This window comes from Blennius ocellaris (assembly GCF_963422515.1).
Source record: "Blennius ocellaris genome assembly, chromosome: 10".
Classification (NCBI taxonomy): Eukaryota; Metazoa; Chordata; class Actinopteri; order Blenniiformes; family Blenniidae; genus Blennius; species Blennius ocellaris.
Window position 1 is genome coordinate 7,005,119 of NC_137659.1, and position 13,156 is coordinate 7,018,274.

At 40.0% G+C, this 13,156-nt stretch overlaps 1 protein-coding gene across 1 annotated transcript in view; it reads left to right on the forward strand.

The window, feature by feature from the left end:
* col11a1b (collagen, type XI, alpha 1b) overlaps window positions 1–13,156 on the forward strand; it is an 81,603-nt gene that overhangs the window by 9,484 nt on the left and 58,963 nt on the right. Inside the window, exons 4-5 of the mRNA XM_080503366.1 lie at window positions 2,026–2,188; window positions 10,187–10,315. Coding sequence (XP_080359492.1) covers window positions 2,026–2,188; window positions 10,187–10,315 — 292 coding nt within the window. The remainder of the gene's footprint in view (window positions 1–2,025; window positions 2,189–10,186; window positions 10,316–13,156) is intronic.

Sequence of the window (13,156 nt, forward strand, 5' to 3'; positions counted from 1 at the left end):
GATTGACCGCTTTTTAAAAAGTTTTTAAAAAGTACCAGTGGTGCAGATGTGGGCAGCTGAGGATTTTTCTGCCCCCGAGACTGTGAATTACGGGATTCATTTTGTTGCAAGTCGTGTGAGATTTAACCAAAACCAACGAAACACCAGGAGCAACACTGACAAAACTAGTGCCCACGGTATTTTCCTACACATTTGAATCCTCTGACATGACACCCAGCATTGAAGGTTTATTTCCATCATATGTTTGTTCAGTCATTAATGCCATATGGAACAAATCAGACACTAATGGGATATAAAGCGCAGGCTGAAATTTAACGACAGCCTTTTTTCTGGAGGTTATTTACAACTTTGCTGCAGTAATGCGTAGGATCTTCATAAATTTTACAGCTGTTCGACGTAAAATACTATGTAAATTTGTCATTAATCTTCTACAGAAATGCCTTTAAATTATTCCACATGTGGTTGCTTGTATACATTCAAAAGAAAAAAGCTAAATAATTGCTTTCAAATGCAATTGTGCAAAATCTAAGGCTTGTATTAATACAGAGTTAGACTTGAAAACTACAACAAATTTGCAGTAATATGCTGCAATGGAGAAAAAAAACCAAGCTTTACACAGTTATAGCCAAAGCTGATGATTGTAAAACATCACTATGTCATGCCTTGCTGAATTTAACTATAAACTCTATGCACATGCAAAACAGAAGTATAAGAATAATGTGAAGTTTAAAGAAACACTTGTGTCGTGCAGAGGTTGGTGTATTTATATTGTTTGTGGAATAAATCTACTGTTTACACCTTGTAATCATGTGGTAGACAGTTAATGTTACTCATGCACAGTGAAAAGCAAATAAATGTGCTGAAGGTGAAAGTTGTTGACGTTCAACTTTTGCTCTGGTCATTTGGATGTGCATAATCAGCGTCAACCATTTATTTGAAAGATTATGAAGTTAAAAAAAATATATATTAAGACAAGACAGCTTTACAAAAGATACAAGCATGCAGATTCAGTTATTTAAAAAAAAATATTTGATGAACCACTTAAAATAAACACAGTAGGAAAAAAAATCATGATCTCAGCAACAAATTTAGTAATTTACTCTTTATTTCCACCTGTCGATGTGCAAAATCTCCCTTTGGCTTGACACTGAACACAAAGTTTTGGGCCAATGGAGGCTGAGGCCATGAAAACAGAAGTCAGATTTGAAAAGTGTAATATCATCCATGAATGAGATTGGGGGGGCTGTTGGATCCAATCCCAGCTGACTGCAGGGGAAGGCAGGTTTCACCCTGAACCGGTTCACAGTTCATCACAAAGCAAATACAGACAGACAGACAGACAGACAGACAGACAGACACTTATAGACAGACAGACACTTACAGACAGACAGACACTTACCGGCAATTTAACAGTCAACAATTAACCTCCAACGCATGTTTTTTTTAAAGAAGGGAGTATGCAGAGCATACCTATGAAGGCAAGAATGTGAGAACATGCAAACCCTGCACAAACGTATGAGCCATTTATACTTATTGTTGGCAGGTTATTTAGTTTATTTCTTTGTATGTTGTATGGTTTGCATGGTGGTAATTGGACACCAGTTGCATTTGTAGAGGGCAAAGGTCACAGAAAGAGGAATGTTCAGGTAGGCGGAAGGGACACAATACTCATCAGACCAGGGACAAACAACTCGGACAAATATTCAACGCTATATAGGAAAATCCGGCACTTTCCATCATTTGTTTTGAACAACTAAAAAAAAAAAATCAGCGTTGGCTCAGTCCTACTCCACCCGTATGGTAATGGCAATAACTGGACACAGAAAAAGTATCATTACACTGAGGTTAGTGTGCCAACTTCTACTTAACTGCTGGATATAAATATCTTTTGTCTGTACTGGAAACATTTTGAGGAACAACCTCGAGGAAGCACAATATGAACAAAGGTGTTAGAAAGCTAAATGTCTCTCCTCTGTAGAAGAAAATACTCCCACTGCATTTCTGACATCCATTTTAATTCGACAGATGGCATCGTGTAGCCATCAGCGTGGAAAAGAAGAGTGTTACCATCATTGTGGACTGTAAGAAGAAGGTGGTCAGGCCACTTGGCAGGAGCGAGCGGGCTGTCATCAGCACAGAAGGCATTACTGTCTTTGGAACCAGAATCCTGGACGACGAGGTCTTCGAGGTAAGCTGGCCAGATTTTAAGAAAGTGGAATAAGCTGTGATGTGATTTTTTTTTTTTTTTTGGGGGGGGGGCGTAGTAGTGTAAAGGACAGATTTGACATTTTGGCAAAATATTAGCTGTTTGTATATGAAGATGCTGAAAGGATTTGTGCCACCTTAGTCTGGTCTCTGCATGATGTACTTAATTCAAACTCCCGTGGGAATATTTCTTCATCAGAGCAGCAAACTTTAACTTATGGATATGCATTTGTAATGTTGATTCCTTTAATGCATTCAGCCAATTTTTTTTAAACATACCGGTACTTTCTGCCTGAGGTATAAAATGATTCAATGATATTAACTTCTGATTCAAACATGTTTGGTGCCTTTCATGACCATAATCCAAACATTCAACACTTGAAATGATTGTTTGGATTGGATTGGATTGACAGACAGCTTAATGCCAGCAGACTCTCTATACTGGTTCAGCTTGGACATAATTGAAAACATGTTATAGATTTAACATTTTAAGGCTACACATTCAATTTGTCTGTCATTATTGTGTGCATAAAGTAGATGGTGAATTTTATTGGCCTGAACAACAATATTGGCTTTGTGTGCTTGGCAGGAGCGATAGGTAACGTCTGTGGAAAAGCTACTTGCGCAGTGTGTTGTCCAATTTTTTTTTTCTCTCAATCTATGTGAATTACTGAGAGCGGCTAAACATTAACAGTCTTTAGTTGTGTTTATGTATTCTCGGATCCTGCATATAAAACTCAAATGACTTATAATAGGTCTTATACTAAGACATGGAGTTAGTGTACTTATTATTTAAGTTCAGGGGCCACATACAGCCAAGTTGACACTTTTTTACAGCATTGAAATAACAAGTCCAAAATGTGTCTTTGTTTTCAAACAGGAGTGTCAAACACACTTCAGGGGCCTCATACAGCCAAGTCACCATTTGCTTGGTGGTTTGACAGGCCGGATTAGAGCCTCTTGAGGGCGGGCTTTGGCCCAAAGGCCTTATGTTTACCACCTCGTTTTAGAGCAAAGAGGCACCTGTACATTTAGAAAAAGTTTATTTCCAGAAAATTGTCAAGAAAATTCAACATCACATGAATTTTTACAATACCCCCTGACACCTGAGGCAAGATTTCATATAATATCCATTTGCTTGATGTTTTCTTGTTAGTTCATCGGTAACTGTGATTATCAGACTATCAGAGATCATGATTCACAGTGAACTAAGATCCAGTTTACACAACGTTTCAAGTGAAAACGCAGAAGCAGTGAACAATACATGATAAACATTAACAATGGCCAGTATGCATATCCCAAGTCCCAGGAGAATATGGACTGGGAGTCATGGCACTCCAGAGGAAACAGTTATTGTGGTCCATCAACTGAACTTGTGTAGAAGAAGTATTCAAGAAGTGTTTCTGCTGTCTACATGAAAATGGAGCATGAGTGTTGTCAGCAAGTGTCATTTTTCAAAAAGCAGAATTTTTTCCAAAATGTTGTATTTTCAGTGCCTCCAAGCACCATTGTCATGTAAACGGACACCTAAAACATGACGCAAGTTTTGCGTTTTCACTAAGTGCTTTGCCTAAGTGTTATATGAAGCACCCGTCAGTTGGTTTGAGATCAATAATTAAAAGTCTGGCCTGGGACCTTTTGTGCTAGGGAAATGGTTACCACCTTTTCCCACTCTGGAGCTCCAAACTGGATTAACTGCATGCTGAGTGACTGTCTGATCTTTGATTGGCTGAAATATTACAGTGAGGCCAAACACTGACGGATGCTCCCACTCTCACCAACACACACAAACGTAGATAGATGTGAGATTACACATGCTGTCAATTAAATGTTATAAGAATGTGAGTCAGTACATTTGACATTTTCAATAATGAAATAAATGAGTTCCATAACATTAGGACTATAAAATTTTAGGCCACAGTGATTACAGTACGGAGGTTAATGAGAAAGGGAAGGGATATACTTCACATTTTCTTAAAATGTCTCCTATTTTTAGTCCTGCTTTTAGAGGAAACATTTGGCTTTTGCAGGGAAGCTTGCTTTGAACATATATTACACTAAATCGTGTTGAATTACAGAGTAATTTGTTTCGCCCCAGAAGAGAAAAAGGTTCCTTTTGTTCCAGGAGCTCGGGCCTTTCGCACATTGCAAGGTGGTTTTAATCAGTGTATCACACAAAAACAATGCTGTGGTGGACCAAATGAAACTGCAGCCATATCTGAAGCTGTAATTATTTCCACTTCAAGTTTAATAACCTTTGATTTGTTGATTGTGAAATGGCTACTTGTGGGCAAACTTCTCGGCTAATGACAAAAGGTTTGACTGGCCACAGTGGTGTTGGTTAATTACTGGAGTATTCCTGGAGATGAAAAGAGGTTTACAGAAGAGATGTGAGCCATGTGTTTGGTTTGGGGTTTACTTATGGGATTAGAGTTTGGCAACTATTCTAAACATACATCTGTTGTAGGTACAGTACAATCAGAATGCCTCAGAGGCTACGGAAACTTTCTGAAAACTGCTGGCTGCATCTTCGTTGTGAATATTTGAGGCGTCTCTGACACAGTTAGGATTCAGTCATTTTTATGGAGATTCAGCCATTTTATTCAAGAAATCTATATCTACACTCACTGTAAGAGACATATTGACAATTAGATTAAAAGAAAAATTCCAGTTTGAGGAAATCGAAGATGTTGACTAATTGCTTTTAGCTGTTTTTACTGAATGTATTGTTTAACTAGCACCTATTTACTTATTTCTTTATATATTTATATATTTATTTGTTTGTTAGTCTATTTCTTTAAAAAAAAAAATGTAATTTGATGTCACAGATCTACTAAGTTTAAGCCAGGTGAGGATACTTATGTCTTGGACATGAACATCTGCAGCATACACAAAGGGAGGTTGCAAAGTCAGGAGCAGGAGAAAAAAAAACAGCTCCAAGTCGGGTGAAAGAGAAAGATGAATCCATCAAAAAGAAAAAAGATTGTTACCAAGAGGGTTACATATGGCATAAAAGCAGGTTTGAAACTCGGAAGGCTTGAAACTCTGTCAAAAATTTGGGTCCTTCGAGAAAAAGGTTGGGAATGACGGCATTAGACAACTTTTTCTACTTTCACAAACCTTTGTTTGGCTCTGACACTTCTATAGGAGTGTTATTGATCCCAATGAGCCACTGTATACTCCAACTGACAGACATGTCCATTTCCATTAATGGTTTTGGTCCTTCTGACCTCCTGGCTGGCGCAATAGGGAAACAAGCAAAGACATATATTATTTTAACTCTCATAACAGCTGATAAAGCCAAGGTTTCACCATTGGGTTAATTATGAAGTTTGGCTTGAATGTTGTCACTCAATCTGCTTTGAGCTTTTCGCACATGGTTACCTTACTGCAGGCGATTTCATAAGCAGGTGTTAAAGCTGGAAGCGGCGGGACGAGTGAAGGCTGGAGGAAAATATGAGCAGCGTGTGCTCGGTCTTGGCTTGGATTGCACAGCTGTTTAAGAGATATGCTCACTGACCGGGTCTCCAAATGCCTTTTTCTCCCCTTCTTTCGTCCTTCTTCAAATAAAACCCACAAGAAATCCGAAGTGAAATCATCTCCCCCTTCACATATTTATGCAAATCCATTTCTCCGACTTTGGAGGGATTGGGCTTGGGGTTCTTTTGTTAGTGCCACATGTCAGTCCTTAGTGTTTACGTGTGTGTGTGTGTGTGTGTGTGTGTGTGTGTGTGTGTGTGTGTGTGTGTGCGTGCGTGCGTGCGTGCGTGCGTGCGTGCGTGCGTGCGTGCGTGCGTGCGTGTCTGTGCGTGCGTGTCTGTGCGTGTGTGTTTGTGTGCATGAAGAAAAGCGTGTGTCTGCAAGGAGGAAAGCCAGTGAGGGAGGTGAAGATAGTTTGTTTATGTGTCTGTCATAACTGTATAGCAAATCATTCCAGAATGCTGTCCCTCAACCGGGACAGTCTTTGGCAGAGAAATCCTAACAAGAGTCTGATGGGCTCTTCGCCTTAACATGAATCATCGTTTATAGTCGGGCTGGCAAGAAAACTATTGCCATGACTGTTTCTCATCTTCCTCAGTCACTTTTCGCCATCCTGTACCCATCAAAGGCTGTTTTGTGCAGGAAGAATATGCATTTTCAGTGGCTGGCCCGACTGAGAAATAGATTCTAACATTTATTTATTTATGTGCTATTTCTGTTTATGTTTCCCATTTCTGCCGCTCTGACCTCCCTGCCCTAGTCTCTTGACCTTCACTAAATAGCCTCGGCACAGTCGAGGAGTAATTCTTAAAAGACGTTTGCTGGCGGGAAAAAAAAGAGAGACGTGAGGAGAGGGGGCATGCAGATAAGCAAGCAGATGGTTCAAACAGTTCAGCAGATTGTACCGAGCTACTGGCAAAGAGAATTGTTTTAATATTTGAAGGGTGCAGGACGTTTGTATGCCTCCGGTGCCTGAATAGAAACTTTATCCCATCGCAGACCACAAAGGCTGCATTTGATAAAAAAAAATTACAAAAAAACACTGGGAGTAATCTGGAGCGCATTATATATATATCTCTCCTCCTCTGTTCGTTTTGGTTAATTGTTGTCCTTGTACAGTTTTGAAATTCCATCTGTCTATTTGCACTTTTTGAGGTTTGCTTGCTTCTTATGGAAAAAAAGCAGGCTTTGTTCAAGGTGTGCGTGAGAAAAAGCATTTTGAGGCAGCTGAAAATTGCACAACATCTATGAAACTTTAATTTCAAACTTAATCATTTGGCAAAATGTGCCTCTCAAAGTTTCATGCAAAACCTGCAGCGACATTCGAAGCTTTTATTAAATAACTTTCATTAAGCTTAACCATTGTCTTAGTTAGTGTATCAGCATCCATAATACAGAGAGAATCGTTTTTCTCTCCATCCTTTGTGTGTGTTCATTGGGTGAAACTGCAGATGCTTCGGAGCATACCTATGTGTGATCCAGGTTGATTTTTAACCTCCAGCTGCTCTCCTAGTGACTTCCACCAGGCCACAGACAATACCCTTTCAAGCACGTAATTACTCCTTCTTCAAGCTGTTTCTTTTCGTGGAAACTTTGTGTAATTTGTGTTTTTTGTCGAGGAGGCCTGCGAAGTGTCAAATTAACAGTGCAGAGCCACAAATATTCAGTTTATTTTCTGAAAAAAGGAGGGTCTTTCTGGTGTTTTTAACTGAATATTATTGACAGAAATCATCAATGTGGATGATCTGTTGACCTTATTTCAGTTTTTGTACAGAATGAATATTCAAGGTCACATACCGACGGGGCTGTTTCCTGACTGTAATTGATTATGAAATCTCTACGTCAAGCATGGTCTTCATTTAGTGGAATCCAACAAGCAAACTACATCTTTGGTTACACATCCAAATTAGTTTAACAAATGCAGGATGGGGGAAAAGCCCTGAACATCCAGTCATCTCTGATCTTCTGCAGGCAGGAGTTATCTGTGTCAAATTAAAGTTTTCTTTGGAGATGTCAGCCATATGCTCCACAGGTTGTGGAAGAAATAATATATGATCATAGGAAGAAATATCAGCAGCTTGCCACTCTGTTTTAATCTGAGTGGAAAAAGAGAGCTCGTTTTTGAATCTGTACCAACATTACAATGTCAGTGACAGTTTTTATGGCCTCCCGAGGTCTTATGATCCTGCCTCCTGCTTGATATTCATCACTCTGCCAGTTATTAACATTTTCAATTGGTGTCTATCAACTTTTTCTAACTTTTCAGCATTAAATCATGCAAGTTTGAGAATAAAGCAGTGCTTTTGCCTTTGCTCTTTTAAAAACAAACAGCTTTTGGGTGAACTGTAAATAAACAGACTCCTCTCCCTTTCCCCCCCCTTTTTTCCAGACAAATGTGTGTTGTTTTAGTCAAAGATTAAGGTTAACATGTGAAGGGGCGTGTTGTATTTACACACACACATGCACATTGCACACAGATGCATTAACAGATTGATTTCAGAGCAGCCGAGACAGATGATTTATCCCATCACGTGTGTGCCAACTGTGAGTGGATCCAAGGCATTTGTGAGAGATCATTCCTGAAATTCTGCGGAAGAATCTCAACAGATGCCGGAGAGATGTGCGAGTCAGCCCAGACAATAACACTAACAAAGCAGGGAGATGCAGACCAGGAAGACATAGAGGATTTAAAAATGGAGGAAGGAGAGGACGATCAACAGGGATTGACTCACTGTCTGGATTTGTAGATGGGCAATGTGTATGTGTGTGGTCTTCTTGACAAAGTGCATGCATTGTTGTTTCATGCACTCCCACTTTATTTCTCTTTGTGAAGTCATAAGATAAAATAAAGTGGGAAATATTGAGGGTTCATGTCCAGGCACACAGAGAAATAGGCTTAAACTAATGGAAGGAGATGAGGGTCGACCACAAAGTTCAATGAGGGCAAATGAGATTTAAGTGTCATTCAAATTTAAGGGTTAAGGTATGCTGAAAAATCTTTCACACATCACTCAAATATATGAGAAATTAATTAAACCTGGTACAAAATAGAGTGTCAATGTTGTCTTGTATCTGATACTCTTGAGACATTTTTAAAACAATCTTTGTCTTTGAAATGTTTACAGTTTTCTTTGTTTGACCAGATTGGAACCTTAGCTTTGTTTCATTTCAGCCCGATGTTTCACACCCTTGATGTATATTGCTTTAGAAATGTCTAAAGCCTACAGATAAATTGGTACAGCTGCTTACAGTGGTTGGTAAATTGAACATTCATGCATTAATCCATATGTCAAATATATTCATGTCCTCAGCTTGTTGTTTAGCTTGTTCAATAGCTTGTTTGATTTTCCTGGTCACATATGATGGAAGTGCAGGGCGTTCTGTTTCTAATGCGCTCCAGAGATCTAAGCTCGTGCAGATGTTGCCTCCTGTAATTTAATGCATGTATGTGCTTCCTCTTTCACGGCCACCCTGGTCGCATACTGTTCAGCCTCTCTTAAGTCTTTTTTTTTTTTTGTCACATAGTCCAGGTGAATTCTGATGACAGATGAGCCTGGGTACTCATATGGTCAAAGGGTGTAGATAACTTCTTCAGATCAGTGGCATAGTAGTTCCTAGTTTGGAAATTCCTTAGGATACTATCATGGAAAAAGAGCCTTTGGCTGAAGTGAAGGTTGAGAGAGGGGATCCAATTTCCTTTTCCAAAGGCTCATGAAAAACAGACGGCCTCAGATAAGTAGAGACTTGGTTATTTATCTGCTCTGGATGGGGACTAGCTGTCCCTAATGGCGATGCGAGAGTGACCGTACAATAGTTCTTTCTGAAAGCATACAGACTACCCTGAAGCTTTGATTCATTCCATAAAGTTATATGTCAGGATCTTGCTGCCCCTGGAACTGGAAAGCAACTATCTCACTCTTTCATTGTCAAAATGAATCACCAACAAGTTGGTTTAAAGGTGTGTCAATCAGCAGAGACAGAAACTGAGATACTTTATTGGCACCAACGTTTGTTTTCTGGTTCTAATTATGAAAGGAAAAAATGTCTTTATTCTTTTTTCTTCTTTTGTTTTTTTACAGTTTTATAGTCGAACTTTACATGCACAAACCTCTTTTGTCACACAAATGCCGCTTTCTGCTTAAAGAGTCTATATTAGAAAATCCACAGAGAGAAGTAAACCCCAGCCAGCCAGCTTCTAACCACTGCTGGCTTCCAATTTGGCAAAGTTGAACCCTAATAACACGGTTTTAAACAGTGCACCGAGTTGTCGACTAATTAGGATGAATTAAGCAGCTTTGGCGTGGCGCTTTGTTTATCACTGCAACTGCCAAGCGATCTGTTTTGCGTTTTTTCTGTGCCACAGACCTGTTTTTTCCTTAAAAGCCACTCTGGCTGACGCTCCTGGGTAATGAATGGAGCCATCTCGCAAACCAATATTTCACAATATCATGATGAAGATTGTTGTCTTTCCCTCCGCTAACACACACGTGTCTTCTCTCAGGGTGACATCCAACAGCTGCTGATCGTGGCAGACCCCAGGGCCGCCCACGACTACTGTGAACACTATAGCCCCGACTGTGAAACCCCGAGCCATCACGACACCCCCCAGGCTCAAGAACCCGAGGATGAGGTCAGTATCTGGATCTGAAAGAGAAAGGAAAACGTGCGGAGGTGGATTTGGGAATAAAGAGGAGGGACAAGAGAGGGAGGGAGGGTCACTGAGGGTTTTGGGAAGTAGTGGAGAAGAAGGGAAAGTTTTAGAAAGGAGAGGAGAACAGGAAAGAAGCTAATGTGGGAGCTGGAGGATTTAAGGAAGGTAAGTCCAAGACTTTCCAGGACAGAGACTGATTTTAGTGCTCGCCGGAGGCGTAGCATGAATTATGACCATAAAATGGGAAGGTTGGTCAAATTACATATGGCACAGTACATTTTAAATGGATGATTTATTTCTTTTCATAATTCAACACAAAATACAAATGCCAACAAATACGCCCCTTCACTTTAGATAACCAAAAAAAAGAACCAGCCTGAAGCCAGCGACATATTTATGTCTATCCTATGAATTCTATGGATATACTATGGATAACATAGAATTTGTACAACTTAAACTGAAAAAAGAAAAAAATAGTTGGGAATACGGTAATTGGACCAACTTAGTTGAATTGCTTCATTTGGTAAAATCTAAATGAATCAAGCTATTTGAACTTGTGTTAATGAATTAGATGAAGTTCAAAGAACTTGATTAATCTAGATTTTACCAAATCCCCCCCCCCCCCAAAAAAAAACAACAACAGAAACTGCGTGTTGATTCTGTGCAGCCTGAGGAGCTCTCTGTTTGTTTGCAGATCCTGAATGATATAAAGTCTGACATTTAAAGAACGGTCAAAGTGATTGAAGGGCTGGGAAATAAGCAAAAAGGACACTTTCAGACTCACGATTCAAACTTGACCCGCTCCAGTAAAGGCTGTTTGTCCCACTCCCATTCTGAACATTCGCCCCATTTATAGCCAGTGCACTTCTCAGTCTCCATGAAATAAACAAAGGCTGCAAAATATTCTCTGCAAATTGCTTGGACAGATTTGCAAACATTCCTCCGGGCGTAGTCGGAGAGAAAAGAACTTTCTGGTCCTTTTTGTTATAGTAGAAACATGCTGACAAATCAAAATGCAGCGACTCTAAATCATCACTGATACTTTATTCAGATTTGTTAACTGAAATACAGTATATTTTCCTTTTTTTCCCTTTAAACTTTCTCTACTTTGCGCCATCAAACGTCTCTGCCGGCTGACATTCTCCTTCAGTATTTGACTGAATAACTGATGAGCTCACACTGGAAACTTTCCTCTTTTTCCTGCCACGAAGTCTGAGCCCACTTTGGAGTGGCCCTGTGATTTATATCACTAACGAGTTCTGCAGGCTCTGCCCAGGCTCCCAGGGAAATTTAAGCTTTTCCTTCCCCATCTAGACATCCAGTACCTGGAAAAGTAGACTTTAGATCCCCGTTTCAAGACGATGTGGTTCTCTATTGAAAACTATTGGCCGTACAGAGGGTACCAGTCCTGGAAAATGTTGCTTCATCATCAAGTTACTCTCCGGCTCCAAACACAAGGAGCTTGTCAATTCTGAATAGACAACAGGGAACAGTTTGCTTTTGGGAAACTTGTAAATCTGGTTTATTCATCGTTGGTGTCGTGGCAGGTTAAACAGGAATGTTCTTCCTACATTCCAGCCCAGTTTTCTGAAGTTTTTTTTTTTTTTTTTTTTAGATCTCACAAACTTCTTCTCCTTCTGTTTCTCAAAAAAGAACAGCCGCAGTTTTCACTTTAAATGCCCGACCTTGACCTGCAGTGGGCAGCCATTGCAGTGAAGAAAAGTGCCTGTGTCTGTAGCGTAATGCAGGAGGAGGAAGGGTGCCTCCTTTCATGAGCACGCTCCAGTATTTATGTCTCTTATCCAAGACTGTGGTGAAGTTCTTGAGCTTGGCCAAGACTGTCAGCGCTATAAATCTTTAGAAATCTTCTTTTCATACTCTTATCTTTCTCCAGGGTTCTCTCTGACCCCCCCCTCTCTCTCTCTCTCTCTCTCTCTCTCTCTCTCTCTCTCTCTCTCTCTCTCTCTCTCTCTCTCTCTCTCTCTCTCTCTCTCTCTTTTTCTGGCTGTCTGTCTGCTCTGTCTGGCCAGTGTGACCTCTCTCCGGGCCGCTGGACGCAGGCCTGGCCAGGACTGCGGCAAGCCTTGGAACTTGTATAATTTTTATGAGCTCAGCAGTTGTCCAGGGAGTAATATTTATCCCTTGGCTAATAGAGGATTGCACATGAGGGGCTGGTCTGTTAATTCAATCTACTTCTCCTCTGTTTTTACTGTGTTACAAAAGTTTTTGACAAAGAACTACGAGTTTCGACTTGGCATGAACATGCATTGTGCCCCCCCAAAAATACCAATCAACATTAGAGTCTTAAGGAAATAAACCTGCATTTAATAGTTCCACTCAAATGTGCACACCTTGTGGACTGAAATAGTATGGAAGTTCCTTCATCTTGGAATTATGAATGAAAGGCACGAAAAACACCAACCTCCTGATCTGCATATCGCAAATTAGCAACTTCACTTGTATTCATACTAGAAAGAGTTTATGTAATCTGATTAATCTACAACCCAAAATGGGATTCACTACTATTGAAAAGGCTTCTGTTATATATTACTATTTTATTATGGTTTTAACGCATCGGTGCAAATTGGCTTATTTTTCAGCAGAGATGCTGTTCTTTCTTTCCTTCCTTCCTTCCTTCCTTCCTTCCGTCCTTCTTTCCTTCCTTCCTTTTCTTCACTTGCATGTCATGGTGTTGCATTGATATTTCCCCCTCGAACCGTCGAACTGAATTCATTGTCACTTCCAAACAAACATCAATAAGAAGCATAAAACAGGCCACATTATCATCTGGGATATTTTGAGATGTTGTTTCATTCATGG